The sequence below is a fragment of the Rhopalosiphum padi genome, chromosome 4, assembly GCF_020882245.1.
Source record: "Rhopalosiphum padi isolate XX-2018 chromosome 4, ASM2088224v1, whole genome shotgun sequence".
Taxonomy (NCBI): domain Eukaryota; kingdom Metazoa; phylum Arthropoda; class Insecta; order Hemiptera; family Aphididae; genus Rhopalosiphum; species Rhopalosiphum padi.
The window spans coordinates 39,940,568-39,962,603 of NC_083600.1; the positions used below are offsets into that span (position 1 = coordinate 39,940,568).

At 25.7% G+C, this 22,036-nt stretch overlaps 1 protein-coding gene and 1 long non-coding RNA gene across 2 annotated transcripts; both read right to left on the reverse strand.

Moving 5' to 3' along the window:
• Positions 1 to 1,286: 1,286 nt before the first annotated feature.
• LOC132930328 (uncharacterized) lies at positions 1,287 to 9,982 on the reverse strand. Its single transcript, XM_060996157.1, has 8 exons — positions 9,739 to 9,982; positions 6,340 to 6,498; positions 5,875 to 6,062; positions 4,681 to 4,807; positions 4,210 to 4,352; positions 3,226 to 3,339; positions 3,089 to 3,154; positions 1,287 to 1,792 (listed from the first exon to the last, which is right to left on the reverse strand). The coding sequence occupies exons 1-8, from the start codon at positions 9,836 to 9,838 to the stop codon at positions 1,604 to 1,606; spliced, it is 1,086 nt and encodes a 361-aa protein (XP_060852140.1). The 5' UTR covers positions 9,839 to 9,982; the 3' UTR covers positions 1,287 to 1,603.
• Positions 9,983 to 11,996: 2,014 nt separating this feature from the next.
• Positions 11,997 to 17,936, reverse strand: LOC132930836 (uncharacterized). Its single transcript, XR_009662285.1, has 5 exons — positions 17,775 to 17,936; positions 13,215 to 16,175; positions 12,633 to 12,746; positions 12,502 to 12,567; positions 11,997 to 12,205 (listed from the first exon to the last, which is right to left on the reverse strand). It is a non-coding gene; the product is annotated as an uncharacterized LOC132930836 (long non-coding RNA).
• Between the last annotated feature and the right edge of the window lie 4,100 nt (positions 17,937 to 22,036).

Below are 22,036 nucleotides of genomic sequence, written 5' to 3' on the forward strand. Positions count from 1 at the left end.
TTTTTAAAAAATGTTATCGGTATATATTTTAAAATATTTTACTTTTATGAACGACAAGAAACATTTATAATTTCATTCTCCCAATGAAAATATTATTCCGAGTATTTCGATATATAAAAATCAATATTTTGACAAATTATAATTTACGAATTATAAGTATTTTGTAAGTTTTATGTAAGCGGAATAATAGACCAATTATTTTGGGGTACCTTCGTAATCCACTCGCTTGAAATTTAAATACTTATAAAGTTATAACTCAAAAATGTCTTGTCCTCATTTCAATTTGTATGTTTCTGGAAACATCTCGATACAATATGAAATTAAAATAGTATATTGTCTTTCCAAAAAGTTAAAACTTATAATATTATAACAATAAAATAATATTAATAAACATGTGTATAGTCTATTCAAAATAAGACCGGACCTCGGCGGCCGAGTTGTGCGCATGGGCGTGACTTATTTCTGCGTCGCGAACGAAAACTGGTCACCGCCAAGGTCCGGTCTTATTTTGAATAGACTATATGTTAATGTTGTTTAATTTTGACAAAGTATAATAGTATATGTAGTCTCTTATCACATTCAAGTATTCAACCCGTATAAATAGGAATTGAGACATATCATTTTTCCGGTTTTCCCGATGTTTGTCAATAGAACTCATAAATAGCAATTAGTAGGAATAGGGAAGCAAAAACACTAACCTTGAGTTTATACGACCCTAAGCACTCGGCATTTTGTAACGCGCTCGAAAGCGATGTGATGATTTCGCAAGCTTCAAAAACACATACTCACATTGACTGTGAACGAATAGTGGAAAGTCGGCGTTTTTTTGCAGACGAACATTCACGGGTTCACAAATGGAACATCATAACGTGACGACGCGTGTGGCATCCTTTTCCTGCAAAACAGTCCACACGTTACACGGTGCAGATGGCACCAACTGCGTATTTCGGAAAGTTTCTAAATCCCATGTTTGAGTTGATGGAATGTATGAATATCTTTTTTTTAAAAAAAAGCTGTCATGCTGTTGTAGTAATAACTAATAAACACCTATTGGATATCTGATATAATTACTCCATCGTAGGTACATATGTTATAACTACACATAACAGTGCGTCGTTATAACCTCTCTTCAAAATGCAACCACACCGTATCTACTTATTCTCACTCGATTTTCTACAGTTTAATTACAATAGTGTATAATAATTAAAATAAATATTACACAACATAGATTTTAATTATACATGGCAAACGTATCAATTTTCTTAATCTAACGGTATAAGTACATATTCTATGTGGATTGAATATTTTATTTAATTGAATATTTTGTATTTAACACAAATTTAAAATGTATAATAAATTAAATGTTTTGTTATTTTAAACAATAATGATACGATGTAATATAATATAATAACTATAACTAATTACTTCTGTCTATTAGAACAACAATAAATTTGAATTTAAGCCTGATAAAAAATCTCATACAACTTTAGTCTTTGAATTATATATTTCAATATTTTGAATTTTTGTATGCTAGAACATTGGTAAAAAAGATTTAAATTTGGTTAAATTTCAATATTTATTTATCATATAATACAATAACTGGTTATTGCAATGGATATTCAAGTGTTTGAACGTCAAAATGCTTGCATGGTGATGTTGAACCACTAGTGAATCCAGCAATTATGTTTTTAAATCCATTGAACTCCGCAGTACACCCACAGTCGTTATTAACGTCATCGAGATCTATTAACGCAACAATTATTCCACTTTTTTGATCCTTTACAAATTTTCCCTAAAAAAACCCCATAAAAAAATATAACAAACATGATTTTTAATAAAATAACTATTTAAATAAAATGATATCTTTATTATCTAAATCTTATAATTATTGAGATAATACTAAAGTCATATTGTAGCTACGTATATAATACTTTCGTTTCAGTGACTATTTTTAATCACAAAACATAAAATAGTAAGATACTATTTATTATTTAATCATTGTATCTTATTCATGTTACAGTTAAAAACATTAACTCTTATATTATCACCGACAAAATGTTTGCAATGAACACAAAATATAAATTATAATGTATAAAATAATAAATTATGACCAACATTTAATGGGGACATGTCTAGGGATGTAATCAATATTCACGCTTAATAATGAATAACTTATAACAACCAATATCCAATTCAATTTTGAAATTTATATTTTGAATTTAAAATGATTACAAACATCAATATGATCCAGCGCCGCAGTCGTAGCACGAGCTAAGTAAAAAAGATATAGTAGTGACACGACGGTGTATATTATTATATTATTATCTCGAAGCAGTTTACCATTTAAACAGTGTAAAATTTGGTGTTTTTTTTAACCAAATCTAACTAAATATCTACTAAATCAATTAATACCTAATAAATTAGAAAAAATAGGACAAATTGTGCAGATCATCCTTTTGCAAAAATCATCAAAATCGTACGGTTAGAAATTAAGTTATTAAAAGAAACGTCCAAACATTTTAATGAGAAAGTAGATAAATTATTGAAACAAAATAAGTATACTTTAGGTCTTTAAATCAAATTACTTAGCATTTATTTATGATATCACATCGTTATAGTGCTTAAAGATCAATTTTTTTTTTTTACTTTGCCGGTTCTTACACGTAGTTTGACGAAGTGTTTTTGTTATGATCTTAAAATCTCGGACAACATACACTGCATACGGTTTTTGAACAACTGACATATTTTTTACACAAAATGCACCACAACAACTCTAATACTTGTTTAATACTCGTAGTTTTTAATTTCCTTATTGAAAAAACAATTAAAACCTTAATATGTACATTAAGACGTGAATGTATTTTCAAAAATAAGTTAAAAATTGTTCATATTTAAATATTTACAAATTTCACATTTGAGACACATTACAAGAAGTTATCGCTTAAACTATAATGATATAAAAAAATAGATAGACCATACTATATCTTTTATAAAACAATAGCTGTTTGTACATAATGCATATAACTGCATGAATTTATAATTAGTTTGTATATTATTAAAATTTTTGATCCAAAATGTATTGCTTTACCTTATGATAAAAATCTAATGATGTTTGCACACACCAAGTTGAATTATCAAATTGTCCTGAACATACCTAAAACAATTAAATCAATGAAATAATAGAAAATATTTACTTAAAAGTACAAGTATTTAAATTTACGATACTTGAGCATAAGAATTAAAAGTTGTTGCATCCTTGAAAGTCGGGTACATTTCAATAATAAAGGTTAGTTTTGTAAGACATATTTTCGATTCCTTTAGATAAGATACGACTTCTTCCTAAAAAATAAATTTAGAGCATATTAAAAACAATACTATAGTGCCACTATAACTTAAAAATTATATTTTCTTGACTCATTCTAAACCATTCTTGGAATATTTTATCCTCATTTTTCACGACATTTTTCGGCAGTTCTAATTATAATATTATATCAATTTCTTGAACTCGTAAGAATTAAATTAAAATATCGGAATGATTGATATAGGAATATGGTTGACAATATGATGAAATATATTAATAAAAAAGATTTGCTTAACGCGAATTTAATATTTTAATATAATAGAATAGAATCGATAAATAAATTAAGAACCAGCAGTATAGTTTTTCCGAATACATATTTATATCTAACTTAATTCGTACGAAAATTGTAACAACATATTTTCCACATAAAAACCTCTATGTTAATGAGGACATCCAATATTTTTTTATTAATTTTATATATAATAACAGACGTAATTTTAATCTAAACGGTACAATAATAAAAAGTTGTACAATATGATTTCGATTATGACATATTAAAAGAAGTTATACAATAATATAGTGACAATAAGATGCTAATACTAAGACTATATAACTTGGTAGAAAGTAATAATATGGAAGGAGAAAAGTAAAATAAAAATTAGTTTATAAGAAATTACATCATCACATTTTATATGTACATATTGTATTTTTAACCAAATTAATTGAATAATTATTATAAATTATGATATTATATCTAGAAAAGTATAGGATACATAATAATAACCAAACTATGAAAAAATATTTGTATTCCTTTAAGTCTTAAAGTATTCCCGGCTGATAATAATTTATTAATAGTATGTTGTTAATGGAGTAATTAAAAAGGAAAGTAATAACATTTAATATTTTACCATTCCGTAGTAGTAATGAGAGCCGTGATCAGATAGTGAAATTGGAACTCTGCCATTATAATAATTTGGATCGCATGAATTCAACTCCCACGTAAGTATTTCATAGAAGTCTACTATGTCATTCAATTCATCAAAATTATAGACTTAAAAAAAACATTAAACTGCAAGTTAATAGTTATAATATCCTTAATTCATATAAAACAATTAATGGCTATTGATTTTAGAATTTTAGGTTACTATTGGAACAACATTAATACTAAAGTATAATGATTAATTAGTTATTACCCTAAATATAATTCACTTACAATAATTATCTAAAACAATTAACAATTGATAATTTTTCAAATTAAATCTAGAGCATTATTATCGATACATCAATAAAAAAACTAAAAACTTCACAGTATTGAAGTACTTATTATAATTGAATGATTTCAGTATTTAGGATTACAAAATATAACACATATCACATACCACATGGATTTTTCATAGATGATGGACTTGTATATATAGAAACACCGATTATTAAACCGCATTTTTTTAATTGTTTTATATAAGGTATAATGTTTTTTCCAATTCTTTCATCAAATCCAACCCACGGCTAATAACGGACAAAAACAGCACACAATTTTGAGTTCCCAAAAAAATAAATAATAAATATACTGTAAATATAGAAATGTATACAAAGGTTTATTTAATTTTTAAATGTTACTTATACTATACAGTATACTATCAGCTGAGGAAAGCTATTCTTGAGTGAACCTGGCATAATATTAATTAAGATCACAAGCATAGTGAAATACGAGTTGAGTAATTTAATTATTATTTTGTAGTCAAGTTCAAAAATAAATTAAATTATACATAATCTAAATTTGACTGTCTATCAATTGTATTTTTTCTTGAATATTTGTTTTGTGTGGTCTTTGTACAATGGAGCGTCTTATAATAATTGCAGTATCCGCTTGAATGCCATAAAATACATCCGTGATATTATAAATAAATATTTGGACGTAGAACAAAATAGGGTATTCAATTTTAAGTGAAAAAATTCACATGAATTAGTAGAACGACAGACACTACTGCTTTTTTCTGCCCATATTAGAGGTGGGAATAAAGAATTATTTTCAATATAATTTTCATTATTTCATGTATTGAGTAGCTAAAAATATTAAAGTTGTGTATTATTTCAATTTTTATATTTTGAGAAACACTTGTTGAAAATTATATTAGAAGCCAATTCAATATTGCCTTTCTTAGGAGCCAAATCAATGGTCGTCATGATCACACGAGTAGTGGAGTACGAGTTGAACAATTTAATTATTATGATTTAACTATAAAGTAGGCTATTATATCGTTTGGCAAAATAATTGAAGTAGTATTTTTAAAAAGTAGAGATGCTCTCCAGTATCCGATTCGCTATTAAAAACTCGACTACTAAATAATATCAATAACACGTCTTAATACACTCGTACTCAGTGCTAATGTGTCTTGTTTACATAAGCAGATTAGCTGAGTGTGACATCTATGTCATTTACGACGAGTTAGAAATATGTAATCGTCATACTACTTTACTTTCATGATAACTATACTGAATAATATCATTGAATTAATTAGTCCAAAGTAATATCATTATGATAACTGATCTATAATTACACTTTGAATACATACGGATTCTGGCGCAATCGTAGTTACAAGGTATCCCGCAACATTATGGCTTGATGCGAAATCGCATAACATCTTTGTTTCGTCAGCATTGCCATCAGTGTTCAATATCTTACTCCAATCAGTGTTGCCTTTATCTCGTTTAATTGTCAAAATCACAGGTTTTTTTAAGTCTGTTACTGATTTGAGCAGTTCTAGAACATATTTATATTGTCTGTAGATATAATATGTTTTGTAATTTTAAACTATATAAATAAATTAAGAAATAATTTACAATTATTATGTTACATATTTATTTTAATTAAGAACACATTAATAACATACATTTCTAAAGAAACAATTTTATTTCTAAAATGTGTTATTATTTTTTTTATATTACATCATAAGTTCATAAAACAAAACATATTTGAATTCTCGATATCTATGATTCTAGTATGCAAATATATTCAATAATAATAATAAAAAAATTACCATCATCACAATCTACTTCGGAATACATGTTGACTGAAAATCGACTATAAATTATTACATCACATTCTTTTGGAAATTTTGCAGGATCTAAATTAACTAAAGTAGAATCAGAAAGGTCCAAATTTCCTTTGAAGTAGCACATTACTTGGGTAGAAATACCTAAATAATTAAAAAACAATGTTATCCATAAATATACATAATAATTTACTATTATCGCTATTATGAATTGTGTAAATTATCTGTAATATACATTAAAATAATTGTTATTACATTAGTTTTAATTTTTAAAAAAGTTAAATTAGTAAAATTATAATTATTTACATTAATCCACAATAATAAGGGTCAATTTAAATTTATTTATTTTGTCATGAATTAATTTTATTTTGTTTGACATATTGTAGTAATGAATATTAACATTTTGAAAAAAAATATTGAGAAAATTGGAAAATATATACGTATAAAATTAGTATCTAGCAAAAATTTATTTGTTTTTTTTTTTTTTTGTAATTTTAAAATGAATAACTGTAAGATTTTTAATTATTCAATATATTATATAATTATTAAATATTTGAATGAGTGAGTTAAAACATTCATATGTTTAAGTAATAGGTTCTTTAAATATTATTTTTTAAAGCAAATAAAAAATATCAAAAACGCATAATTATATAATTTTTTTATCAGCAATCAAAATTAAATTTTCAGGAAATTCATTAAAGTATGTATTTTTTCAAAAATGTATTCTCTTTTTCTAATTTAGGTTTTAAAATGTATAACATAATCTAAAAAGTTACTAAGTATTAGTCATGGGCGATAGATATATCAAATCTTAACAGCTGCACTAAAAATACATTTCAAATGTATAATATTTGTCTTTATTATTTAAAATATTTAAATCAATAATTTTTAGCTATTTGTATGGATAAAATATTTATTTTTGTAGTGGTTTATAAATAACAAATAGTATACGACAAAAATTATTGTAATAGTTTTTAAATTCAAAATTTAACCATATTTGTCAATTCTATGACAATTTGCCAATAATTGTATAATTAATATCACACAAATAATAATAAAAATAAAAAGAAATACATATTTTCCTCAAGCTCTTCAATTAGCCAATAAAGTCACTACTGCTATAATACAACTGTATACTCATTATTGTAAAAATCTTAAATTCATAAGCTCGCGAAATTAGCGACTTTCACGTAGAAAATTTTGTTTAAATATAGATTGAAGAATTTATAAGCGACCTTGTATTAAATTTTCAAATCTTTGGTATAGAAAATTTTTTATGAATTTCTTTCTACAACATAACTTATTGTTTTCGAGTATTTGACAAATGTTGGAAAATTTATGAAAAAATTTTCAGAATTGTTTACACATTTAAACAATTTTTATCAACTTTTATAAGAAAAATAATCGTAAAATTTCAATTGCTAATTAATAGCTTTAAGCTATTATAATTTAAGTCTAATTTTCTATTCAATAGAATCAATAAAATTGAATACATTCATTACTCATCTTTGAATCAAAAATTATAAAATACTAGAATATTTTATAATATTTTTATATTACACAAAATCAGTTTCTGAGATAATCGATCTTGTTTTTATTCGTTGTACAAAAAAAATTTTAAAAACCATTCATTTTAATAGTATTTGAAGTTAAACATAAAAAAAACTAATCAAAAATCATGTAAATTTGTGTATTTTATATTAGTTAGAAGGCTTAAAATCTTCAATTTTTATAGCCAAAAATAGAAAATATAATACAAAGATTCTCTTAAGATTTTTTATAGAAACCAAATAATATTTAAAATATATTTGCATAATATACAGTTTCGGTATGATTTTTTTTCGTTGCACATTTCATAGTTTCTCAAAACGTATTATACTTACGCAATTTTATTATTGTCGTAAAAAATGTAATATAATATTATCTTATTGGCTTTTATAAGATGAATAATACACGTATACCTGTAATGTATTATACAGCTCTATCCTAGGTACTTTATAATTACTTAACAAATCTTAAAAAATATATTCAATAACAGTAATAAAAAAAAAAATTTAATGACGAGGTGTTATATCGTTCGGATGAATTGAAACGAATACTATGACCGCTAGAGCGCGCAACCGGTATTTCATTACCTCTACGATCGTGTCGACGATCATCACACGCGACGGTTATTACCGACAGTGCGCGGCGCGGCGCATGTATTTTGTAAACCCTGTGTTTCACACCTTTTAAAAATAAAAAATTAAAGACATAAAAAATAACAAGCACATCTCCTGACCAATCTCCAATACACTTCAGCCATAAAAAGAAAATAACAACTACTGCAAAGTCGCTAAACGTCATAGCACGCAAAAGACCAACTGCAAAAACAATGAGCTGTTACCGGTGCAGATAAGGGACCCGGCCGCGACAATCTCACTGCCGAGCTTAAGCAGCCGGGACTAGGTCGGAATTCCCGTATAGTTGGAATACAGAGCTTACTGTGCCTGTATTAACGCCGCTATATGTTTTTCGACTTAGACCAGTGACCAAAGCCGTCGGTTAAGTCGGTGGTAGGAGCCGCCGCCCAGCCAGTCAACCATTTCCTTTCTTCCATGCAATGCGTTAAAGTGCAGGACGTGGACGACCTGTTGGAGATCAAATTGGATCCGGTCGAGGAAGAGGGCATTAACAGGGCCCTTGATCCTCCAACCCTGAATCAGTGACGGCAGTCAGAGAAAGCAATCGTTCACTTAAAAAGGCTCTGTGGCGAGAGCGACGTAACGCTGTACGTTTTTAAACCGTCAGTCATTTAAATTTGCGAATTATATTGTTGATAAAAATTTTAAAATGTTCAACTTGTATAGCCGTGAATAGAAAATGTAACACAGATTATCTTATACAATTATCATGCCCAATCCCAATAATATTTAAAATAGATTTGTATAATGCTTAGTTTTGGTATGATTTTATTTCGTTTCGTGTTTCATAATCTATCCATACTTTTTATACAATTCTATTATTTTCATAAGAAAATAATGTTATCTTGTAAACTTGAGATGATTAATAAACATATAATATGTAATATAGCTGGTCTAGATACTTTATAGATACATAATGATCGTATAAAATATTAAATAAGTAATAAGTTTAAAAAAAGAGTTTTAATGACGTGGTGCTATATAACTGTTTCGGTAGAACTTGGGAAATCTTATAATAATAATAGCTTTAATTATATCTATCACTGGACAGCCTCCATCCTCGTAAATATTAGTATCATGTAAATATTCTCCATCATGTTTATCCTATTTGCTTATTGTACATGCATTGCTACAGGTTGTACATTTTCTATGTTAGTAAAAAAAAAAGAAAAAGAAAAAGTATTTAAAAGAATATACGTACTTGAGTTTGAACCGCCTGTACTGGTTATGTCTGAAGTATTTGAAGTGTCTGTAGCCGACGACAAACCGAGGAAATAAAAAAATAACAAGTACAAAATCATTGTTTTATAGTTTAAAATAAATAAATTATATACTTATATCCAAGACCAGAAAACTACGAACACAGTAAAAATTGATTTTAACTGTAAATTCATAGACGAATTATTTTGTGTAAATAATTAATTATATTATATAATATCATAAAAATTCAAAACATTTTAAATATCCCCCCTCGTATCTGTTGTAGTTGTAAAATAAATATTCATTTTAACATTACATTGTCAAACTATGTACAACAAATAAATAAATAATTAGATACAAGTAAAATGCAGATGTTTTACAAACAAACAAAAACGTAATAAATATTAATGTTTTATCCAAACACATTTTAAAGTATTCACAATATTTATAATAATTGGGAAACTATAATAATAATTAGTTTATCGAACGTTCATTATATCATAATCTATTAAAGTTTTTGAGAAAAAAATTATAAATTTTTAAAAAATGTTATCGGTATATATTTTAAAATATTTTACTTTTATGAACGACAAGAAACATTTATAACTTCATTCTCCCAATGAAAATATTATTCCGAGTATTTCGATATATAAAAATCAATATTTTGACAAATTATAATTTACGAATTATAAGTATTTTGTAAGTTTTATGTAAGCGGAATAATAGACCAATTATTTTGGGGTACCTTCGTAATCCACTCGCCTGAAATTTAAATACTTATAAAGTTATAACTCAAAAATGTCTTGTCCTCATTTCAATTTGTATGTTTCTGGAAACATCTCGATACAATATGAAATTAAAATAGTATATTGTCTTTCCAAAAAGTTAAAACTTATAATATTATAACAATAAAATAATATTAATAAACATGTGTATAGTCTATTCAAAATAAGACCGGACCTCGGCGGCCGAGTTGTGCGCATAGGCGTGGCTTATTTCTGCGTCGCGAACGAAAACTGGTCACCGCCAAGGTCCGGTCTTATTTTGAATAGACTATATGTTAATGTTGTTTAATTTTGACAAAGTATAATAGTATATGTAGTCTCTTATCACATTCAAGTATTCAACCCGTATAAATAGGAATTGAGACATATCATTTTTCCGGTTTTCCCGATGTTTGTCAATAGAACTCATAAATAGCAATTAGTAGGAATAGGGAAGCAAAAACACTAACCTTGAGTTTATACGACCCTAAGCACTCGGCATTTTGTAACGCGCTCGAAAGCGATGTGATGATTTCGCAAGCTTCAAAAACACATACTCACATTGACTGTGAACGAATAGTGGAAAGTCGGCGTTTTTTTGCAGACGAACATTCACGGGTTCACAAATGGAACATCATAACGTGACGACGCGTGTGGCATCCTTTTCCTGCAAAACAGTCCAGCTATCACGTTACACGGTGCAGATGGCACCAACTGCGTATTTCTAAATCCCATGTTTGAGTTGATGGAATGTATGGATATCTTTTTTTTAAAAAAAAGCTGTCATGCTGTTGCAGTAGTAAACACCTATTGGATATCTGATATCATTACTCCATCGTAGGTACCTACAGATGTTTTTATCTTTTATACACTATATAATTAATGCATTAACGTATCTCACAACCGGCCTCAGAACTAATTGTATATAAATAATATTACAGATAAAGAAATAAATGAATAGATATAACTGAAATCCATTAAATTAATATTATATTTATAACTACACATAACTGTGCGTCGTTATAACCTCTCTTCAAATTAATATTCTCACTAGATTTGTCTACAGTTTAATTACAATAGTGTATAATAATTAAAATAAATGTTACACAATATAGGTTTTAATTACATGGCAAACGTATCAATTTTCTTAATCTAACGGTGAAAGTACATATTCTATGTAGATTGAATATTTTATGTGATTGAATATTTGGTATTTCACACAAGTGTCATTAATTATATCAATAATTCAAATGATGTTTGGTTATTTTAAACTATAATGTATATGCGATGTAATATAATAACTATAACTAATTACTGCTGTCTGTTAGAACAAGAATATATTTGAATTTTTAGTAGCTTGATAAAATATCTAATACAACTTTTGTCTTGTAATTAGAAAATATTTTGAATTTTTGTATGCTAGAACATTGATAAACAAGATTTAAATTTGATGAAATTTCAATATTTATTTAACAATTAATACAATAATTGGTTATTGAATTGAATATTTTTATGTTTGTACGTCAAAGTTCTTGCATGGTGATGTTGAACCACTAGTGAATCCAGCATATATGTTTTCAAATCCATTGAACGCCGCAGTACACCCACAGTCATTATTAATGTCATCGAGATCTATTATTGCAACAATTATTCCACTTTTTTGATCATTTGTAAATTTGTTTAATGGTCGTAGGTTTTAATTTTCTTATTGAAAAAACAATTAAAAGCTTATTTAATATGTACAATTATACATAAATGTATTTTCAAAAATAAGTTAAAAATTGTTCATGTTTAAATATCTACAAATTTTACATTAGAGATACATTACTAGAACTTTCCAGTTATCGCTTAAACTATAATAATATTAAAAAATAGATAGATCATACTATATCTTTTATAAAACAATATTTGTTGGTACATAAATGCATATAACTGCATGTACGTATTTATAATTAGTTTGTATATTATTAAAATTTTCGATCGGAAATTTATTGCTTTACCTTTTTATAAAAATCTAATGATGTTTGCACACACCAAGTTGAATTATCAAATTTTCCTGAACATATCTAAAACAATTAAAGCAATGAAATAATGGAATATATTTACTTAAAAGTATTTAAATTTACGATACTTCAGCATAAGAAGAATAAGTTGTTCCATTGGAGTTAAATGGGTACAGTTCAATATCAAAAACTAATTTTGTAAAACATATTTTTGATTCCTTTAGATAAGATAATACTTCTTCCTAAAAAATAAATTAAGAGCATATTAAAAACAATTTTATTACGAAACAAAATTATGGTAGGTATGTACAATGTATACATGATATTTTGATAGCAGAAATAAAATGATATATTTTTGTAATAGTAGTTATTACGACGATATTGATCTTGAAAAATGTATATTTTAAAAGTGTCTAGTGCCTACAACACTATGCGCTTTACTTTTTATGTTTTTAAGAATTTTTACTTATATTTTAATATTTGTTGATATTGCATCATTTAACATTTTTTTTTGTCTTTATATATGTCTCTCTTATTATCTAAATCAAATAAACAGTATGTTTAAAAAATATTAATAGTGGTGATCGATTACTCCAATACATATTTATATCTAACTTAATTTGTACGAAAATTTCAACAACGTATTTTCCATAAAATACCTCTATAGTTATGAGGACATTCAATATTAAAAATAATATTAAATATTTTACCAGTCCTTAGTATTAATTACGACCGTGCTCTCTTTTTGTAATTGGAGTTCTGCCATTATAATAATCTGGATTGCATGCATTCAGTCCAAACGTGTCCATTTCATAAAAGTCGACTATGTTGTTCAATTCTTCAAAATTATATCCTAAAAGAATATTAAAATGCAAGTTAATAATTATAATCAGGGTTTGGGACTTAAAACATTTGCTTATTTTTATGGATTGACTTAAAATGTAGCAGAGTTCTATTGAAGTGTATATCATGTTACAACACTTTCAATTATTACATTTTAAAGTGCCTTTTTTCAGCGATTTTTTATTAAAAAGATACTTATTTCCAGTTTTTCTGATCATTTTTGCTTTTTTGACCAGTTTTTCTACTTTTTTCAGAAAATTCCTCAGAAAATCTATAAACAACAAGGCAAAATGTCTCGAAAGTGAAGTTTGATTTTTTTTGTTGTATAAAGATTTAAATTTTTTCTCGATTTTTTAGTTAGAAAGTTTTCCTAATCATTGTGTTTCAATATTTTTTGTAATCTTTAATTATATTATTTTTATCACAGTTACAAATTATTATGTTTAGTACCTACTTTATCATGTAAAAAAAATTGATTTTTATTTTTTGATTAAATAATTTTTCTCAAATTTAAGTTTTTTAAATGCTTATTTTATTGATTTTAAGTCCCGAGCCCTGGTTAATTACTTAATTCCGTGTAAAACAATTAAGTACTTGATTTTAAATTTTTAGGTTACTTTTGGAATAACATTAATACTAAAATATGATGATAAATTATATATTTCCCTAAATTTAATACATTTATAATAATGATCTAAAACAATAAACAATTAATAATAACAATAATAATAATGATATTAATAATATATTTGCAAACAAATAACAACATAGTTCTCATAAATATAACATAATAAGTTCGATCACCCCCTACTAGCAGAGACTTGTGTTGGAGGGTTAGGTTTTAAATTAGACAATATATATATATATATATATAAATACAATAAAGTAATCTAAGTGATTAAACATTTTACATAATTAGAAAATAATAATAATATAAAATAGTTAAATGGCCAGTGATAAATAACGTTAAATTATGTCATAAGTATGGTATCTAACATCTATACAATTGTGAATGCGACAAAAAAACGTGAAGAATATTTCATTGGTGACCAAATAGTGTACTGGTCGAAAACGGACATTCAAAATTGGCCAAAAAGGGAAAGCTTCATTTTAGCCGAAAATTTTCCCGCCCACATTTCAAGCCCAGTCCACGGAGACTTGTAATGCATACGATTACACATCATACCCTTCCCTTTTCTGTCAAAACGAAAATTTATATAATATATTAGAAAAAATAAAATAATTGATACATAATTTTTATAAAATTTTTGTATAATTATGGCAATCATATAATTTTGAAAATTATTAAAAGTATAAGTATATAAATTATAGTTTTAATCATTTTAACAATTATTATATAATTATATAATATCCATAGATTTATAAATTTTATATAAGTACCAATTATTTAATTTTTTACATAATTTTATATTATATTAATTGTTGTTTTAGTCAAAAAGGGAATTGTCTTTTTTAAATATGGCCGAAAAAGGAAGGGTACAATTTTGGTCGAAAAGGGAATCGACTTATTGAGTAATGCGGAATTGGTTCCCGAAAAAATTACTTATCAATATACGACTGTTTGAATTGGTTCCCAAATAAAATTACTTATCAGTATACAACTGATATGAAATATGTACAAATCGATAATCTTATTAGATTTTACGATGTCTGGAAAAGTTTATAAATATAATTTTATATCTAGTTGTATCTAGTAGTAATTGTTTAGTTTCACTAAATGATTATTGTTATTAATGTAAGGAAAAAATATTATTATTGACCAATACATACGAGTATGTAGCGTATAATATGAATATATTATACTGACCAACATTTTTAACCATACCTATAGGTATTCTAGATAGTGTCCTGAGTCTGTATAAAATGAGAAGAAAATTGTTGCTGATTGAATATATGATAATAATTTGAAAAGTTAATTTAACAGGATAGTATTACCATAAAAGCTTGCGGGAACCAATATTCATATGTTACCTGTAGACAACCGACAAATTCGACAATTGGGAACCAGCTCGTAGTCGTCCGACCTATTTTAAATTTACCGATATAAAAACCGATAAGGGAAGCATACGTTTTTGGTCGAAAACGGTCTCGCCCTCACATCTAGGTATAACGCTCCTTCCAAAACCTTTAACAGCAGCGCGGGACCATAGACCTATAAACTAGTTTATAGGTCTATGAGCGGAACTCACTTCGCACGCACGTCAGCGGCGGCATTAAACAACATAATATTATGTTGCCTCGATACAATATTCTTCTCGGGACTTACCTATGTTAATAACTAACACGCTAAGACTTAAATTATACATAATATTATATCTATATTATATTATTTTTTTCCTCGCACATTTATAATTTTATATTACGTATATTATTAAAATGTTTATAATCATTTATAAATTTAACGTATTTTTTTGAGCACACTTGTGTCATAAAATATGATGAAATGATATTATAATATATAACGACTTCAACTAGTTACTGTTGTCTATTAGAACAAATACAATTTATGAATTCAAATTAATTTTAATTTTTGTCTACAATATGACAGGAAAATAGTAAACATGATTTAAAATTTGGATTAACTATAGTAAAAATTAAACAATTAATAAAATAGCTGGTTATTTATTTTCATTTTCTTCTAATTCAACGTCAAAATGTGTACATGGTATAACTGAAGTATTAGTGAAGCCAGCAATTATGTTTTTAAATCCATTAAACGCTGAAACACACTGACAGTCGTTATTAATGTCATCGAGATCTGTTATCACAAAAATCATTCCACTTTTTGCATTGAGTACAAATTTTCCCTAAAAAAAAAAACATAAACAAATTATAATTCCATGACTTAAAAAAAAAAATTATTTAAATAAAACGATATCTTAATTATCTAGTTATCTTATATAATTTAGTCTTATTTCCAAATAATAAGTAAATGAGAGTAGTATATAATATTGCTCATTGTGAAGTAAAATACTATTTCAAGACAATAAACCTCATATATATTATTCAATAATGGTATCTAGTTCATATAAGATCAGAGACATTAACTATCACCGGCATGTTTCAATGAACATAAACTCAAGACACAACTCTTTTGCAACCTCCTTATTATTTAAATAAATAGATATTTCAAGGCTTCCGCGAATAATGTATTTTTCTATGTACAATAAAAATAAAAGGCAATTACAATTTTTAAGTTTTTAAAACATTTGAAATAAACAAGACTTGATCAAAGCGCAAGAAAACTTAATACAAGACTTCGCATATGAATTTTTCTTGTAGCAAATTATAAATATAAAAGTATCTAGAAATTATTCTTTTTACTACTATTTAAAGTTACATTTTTTTTTCAAAATTCGACAAAATCATTTAAATTTGTTAATTATAAATTTTAAAATGTTCAATTATATAGCCAAGGATTTACAATTTAATACAAAGTTTCTGATAGGGTTTTCTTTCAGAGACTTACAAACATTTAAAATAGATTTGCATAAATCAATTTTGGGTATGATTTCGTTACACATTTTTTAATCTTTCAATACTTGTTATACCTACGCAACTTTATTATTTTCGTAAAAAATGTATCTTAAATTAATATTAATCTATCTTGTAAACTTGAGATGGATAATAAACATATAATATATTATAATATAGACCCTAGATACTTTATAGTTGCATAATAAATCATATACAATATATTCAATACTAAAAAAAAAAATATTTTTGTGCAAATGGTGCAATATCGTTCCGATATTTTTACAATAAAATTAATAAAAATACTATTCTATTTAAATAATATATAGAATAATATAATATAAAATATATAATCTCGATAAAAATTTTTCTTCGCCTTCTCTATCTTTTTTATGAATAAATCCACCATGAACCTAAGGAGATCTTTTCCCCGTTAACTTTTTATAAAATTCAATGGCATGTTATAGAATTTTTTTTTAATTTATAAGTTTAAAAAACGTACGGCTCACTGTATGATATAAAGTACACAAGTACACAAACGCACACGTCTATTTACAGTGTATAAGTATAATTGAACGACAAACCGTAATAAATATAATGATGAAACATATTTATTTATTTATTTATTTAATTTTAATTTCATATAATGAAATACTGGGCTCCACTGAAAATACTGGTATGGGGGCCCAATGTATACCATTTAAATATATGTGACCATACAAGTAAAAAAGCTATAATATACAGACACCCGGATTTCACGTTAAAATTGGCTTCTATGCATGTCATATATATTTTATTTTTGTTTATCGTCGACATTGTCTCGCGTCTAAAAGTGGCAGCGTCAAAATTACCGCAACGAAATGACGTATATATTCTTACTCAGGAAAGCTAATCATAATAATAGCTCTAAGTACTTAAAAAAATATACGTACTTGATTATTGGTTTGTATTGTCTGAAGCCATCGACTCACTGAGCAGATCCAAGACCAGAAACTACTAACACCATAAAAAGGTGATTTTAAAAATATAAATTCTTAGGTGAATTAATTTTTGTTAATAGTCAATTATATTATTTAGGTAATATCATTATATATCAAAACATTTTAAATATCTCTCCCGTATATATGCCTAATATAATCATAAAATAAATATTTACCTATTGTAGAATTAAACTGTCAGAGTATTAAAAAAAAAATAAATAAATAATTATGTATATAGGTAAAATGCAAAAATTATTTCAAACAAAAAAAACGTAATAAATAATAATATTTTATCAAAACAGATTTTAAAGTGCCTGTTTACGGTTTTTTATTATAATTTGGGGAACTAAAATGGTAATTATTTTTTTCATAATTTTATTATCTAATAATATTTTGAAAAAATATTATACATTTTTAAAAAAAATGTTCTTGTTAAATATTTTATTTTCATGAATGATAAGAACCATTTTTAATTTCATATTCTGAAGCATAATATTTTTTGGAATATTTCGATACATAATTATCAAAATTCCGACAAGTAATTTATGAGTTTAAAATATTTTAATTTTATGTAAACAGAGTAGAGACCAACATTTTTCGGGTTATCCTTGTACTCCACTCACCTGAACTTTATATACTTATTACTTATAACTCATAAATGTCTTGTCCGAATTTAAATTGTTGTGTTTCGAAAACCTCTGAAAAATATTCTGCCTAAGAATATAAAATTAAAACTCCACGGTGTCTTTCAAAAAGTAAAAACTTAATAAATTATAACGATAACATCTATTAAATATGTATATGTCGTAGGAAAATCAATCATTTTACTAAATACTTAGGCATACAATCAAAGAATTTAATTTTTATGCAATTCCACTATCCGCCTAGACATTTATTTAAATGCCTACCTATTTCAAGTCAGGCAAATAATAAAAACGAAACATTTTGTATTATTTTATAAATTTAACTATATTTTTTATTAATTATTTATTAATTATTTATGTATTATTTTTAAATATGTAAGACACGATAGATATGTGAAATATGTTTAATTTCGTGTCCATCGGTACTATTGTTTTTAAACTTAATTCATAAAAAGATCATAGATGATTACAAATTGTTGTTGTTAATTTTTAGTTATTACTTGTTATTACATTCTATTCTCATTCTTAGTTACTTAATAAATGTATTTGTATCTGTATTTAAATTTTAAAAATAATTATGATATAACTTAAATTTTGTTTACTAAAAATTTTTGCAACGTCACACCCAATTTCACGCGCAATCGTACGGCTTCGAATAGTTAAAATTATGTTCCTTGTTTTTCTGGCACTGCGTGTAATCGTATACCTAAAAAAGTAAAACGCACGCAATCGTACTCCGCCGAAAATGAAATGCGATTTCCCCACAATTTCCACTGATTCACAATCATAGCTATAAAATATAATAGTTGTAGATTTTAATGGGCATGAACCAAATGCGCCTAAAATAAAGTTTTCCAATTATTGTGCTTGTATTCAAATTTGGCTACTTTCAGGTATGAAAATATTGTTGTTCGATCTAATGCTATAAACAATCTAAACACTAAAGGCTTGAAAATTAAAAACATATTTATCATCAATTGATTACTAGTTATAATATATTTTATAACAGTATCGGGAATTTTATGAAACGTTATTATTTTTACGCAAGTAAAATAACTTGTTGAATTTGAAGAAAAAAAATTATTTATTTATTTATTTATATTTTATTATGTACCTATTAACACTCACCAAAAAATCAGTTAGTGTATACATTTTATATATAATCATAAATTCATAACTAAGTAATAAGTATTCCTTAGGTATTGTAAAATATTTTGAGTGCATTTAATGGTCTATCGACCCTAAAATGTATAGAGCACAATTGGTATATAAAAAAGTAATTTTAAGGGCAATTGGTAAACTGCCATTTTAACCACCATATTCGATCGTCAAACCTGTATCTTGAAAGGTTTATTCGATTATTTTATCTTAAATAGGTACCTATAGCTGTGGACCGAGGACGCACTCTGGCTATTTAATTTAATTTATCGATATGACTGCGGACGCACTCCGGCTATTCAATAAAAATTGTCGATAAAACTGCGGACGTATTTGGACTATGAAAAGGGTAAAAATTAAAAACGGAACGCACTCGAAATAACCCCAACAATAAAAGTAATAAATTAATAAAATGACGTATTTTCCTAAAAATGTTTTAAATTTACGATAATTGTGTATAAAAATTAAAAATTGTTGCATCGATGTTAATATTGCCAATTGGGTACATTCCAATATAAAAGGTTAGTTTTGTAAGACGTATTTTCGATTTTTTTAGATATGATACTACTTCTTCCTAAAATCATCAATATTAAATATTAATACCTCGTTAAAACAAATATACAGTAACATTAAAACTAATATGTTAAATTTTCTTGAGTTTTACCAAACCACTCATGAATTATTATATTCTCATTTTGCTACAAAATATTTTTAATTGGTTTTGTAATTTTTTTATTATTTTAGACTTTGCCCAAAATTTGTTAACAGTTCTAATTACAATATTACATCAATTGTTTAAATTAATAATAATTAAATTAAAATATCACTTTTTGTAATTGGAGTCAGGCCATTATACAAATCTGGATTGCATGAATTCAGTTCATACGATTCTATTTCATAGAAGTCTACTAAATTGTTCATTTCATCAAAATTATAGACTAAAAAATATTAAAATACAAGTTCATAGTTATATTATATTAAGTTTATTATTATATTTTAATGATTTCCGTATGATTAAAAATTATTATTAATAATATATGAAAATATATAAATATTCCAAAATAATTATTTAGTATATTGTAAAAAAAAAAAAAAAAATATCCCAAATACCTACATTAGACTTAGGTAAGTATTCACTTTTTATAAAAAAATTAACAATGTTTAGTGATCAATATTATTAAACAAATTCATTAGTATAAAATATAAATCATATGCATGGAATTTTTTATAGCTGATAGAAATGCATAATACACAGAAACACCGATTATTAAATCAGGACCGCATTGTTTTAATTGTTTTATATAAGGTATAATGTATTTTCCAATATTTTCATTGAATGAAAAATTCTTTTAAAAACGCACAAAAACAATAGAAAGTTTCCAATATTCTATTGATATGTGGTTAAAAATCTAACAAAATAATTAATAGACATAGCAATTTATATAAAGGTTAAATTAATGTTTAATTTTAAATATTACTTGTATTATACACTATACTCTTCGCTAAAGAACCCTGTTGTTGAGGATAGAATATTTAAGATCACAAGATTATTGGACGTTTGAATTAAACAATTTAACTATTATGATTTATCTATAAAATAAGTAATATTATACGTATAGTAAAACAATTAAAATATTATGTTAAAAAATTAGAGATGCTTGCTAGTCTCCACTCGGCTATTCAAAACTCGACTAAAATTTTACTAAGATTTTACATGCTTCAAAAACACCTACACAGATCGACAGCGGACGAAGAGCGAAAATTAAACGTACTTTGCGGATGAACATTCAAGTGTTCACGAATGGAACAACATAACGTGACGAAACGTGCTGCATCCTTTTCCTGCAGAACAGTCCAGCTGTCACGTTACACAGTCTTAAATAAACACTGTGTTGGAACTTACATAATCTATCTCATTACTTTCATCGAAGGTACTAACGGACGTTTTATATATGCTAAGCAATGTAATTCATGCTTTAACGTATCTCAAACGTCTACTAAAACCACAAGGCTACTATTGAACTTGTTTGGCCAATACGTAACACCTTATAAGTTGGTTTAAATAGGTATATAAATATTATTAAAAACGATTAAAAATATGTTTCCAATTTAACCATAGCTAGGTGGGTAGTGCATAATTAAAATAATAATGACGCAACTTAGATTTTAAAATTATGGAAAAAATATCAAATTTCTATATTTAACGGTATAAGTACATACATTTTAGGTAGATTGAATATTTTATTTAATTTAATATTTTTTGTATAACACAACTGTCATTAAAAATATCAATAAATTAAATATTTAGTTATTTTAAACTATAATAATGCAATGTAATATAATAACTATAACTAATTACTCCTGTCTATTAGACAAGAATACAATAATTGAAATTTCAGAGGCCCAGTAAAA

What these genes read in the sequence shown, in the direction of transcription:
- LOC132930328 (XM_060996157.1), bottom strand. Translation starts at nt 9,838, where the DNA reads ATGATTTTGTACTTGTTATTTTTTTATTTCCTCGGTTTGTCGTCGGCT. An exon ending in CTACGATTGCGCCAGAATCC is followed by an intron (nt 4,808 to 5,874) that starts GTATGTATTCAA and finishes GTCCGTTATTAG; the next exon opens with CCGTGGGTTGGATTTGATGA. An exon ending in CATTAGATTTTTATCATAAG is followed by an intron (nt 1,793 to 3,088) that starts GTAAAGCAATAC and finishes GGGTTTTTTTAG; the next exon opens with GGAAAATTTGTAAAGGATCA.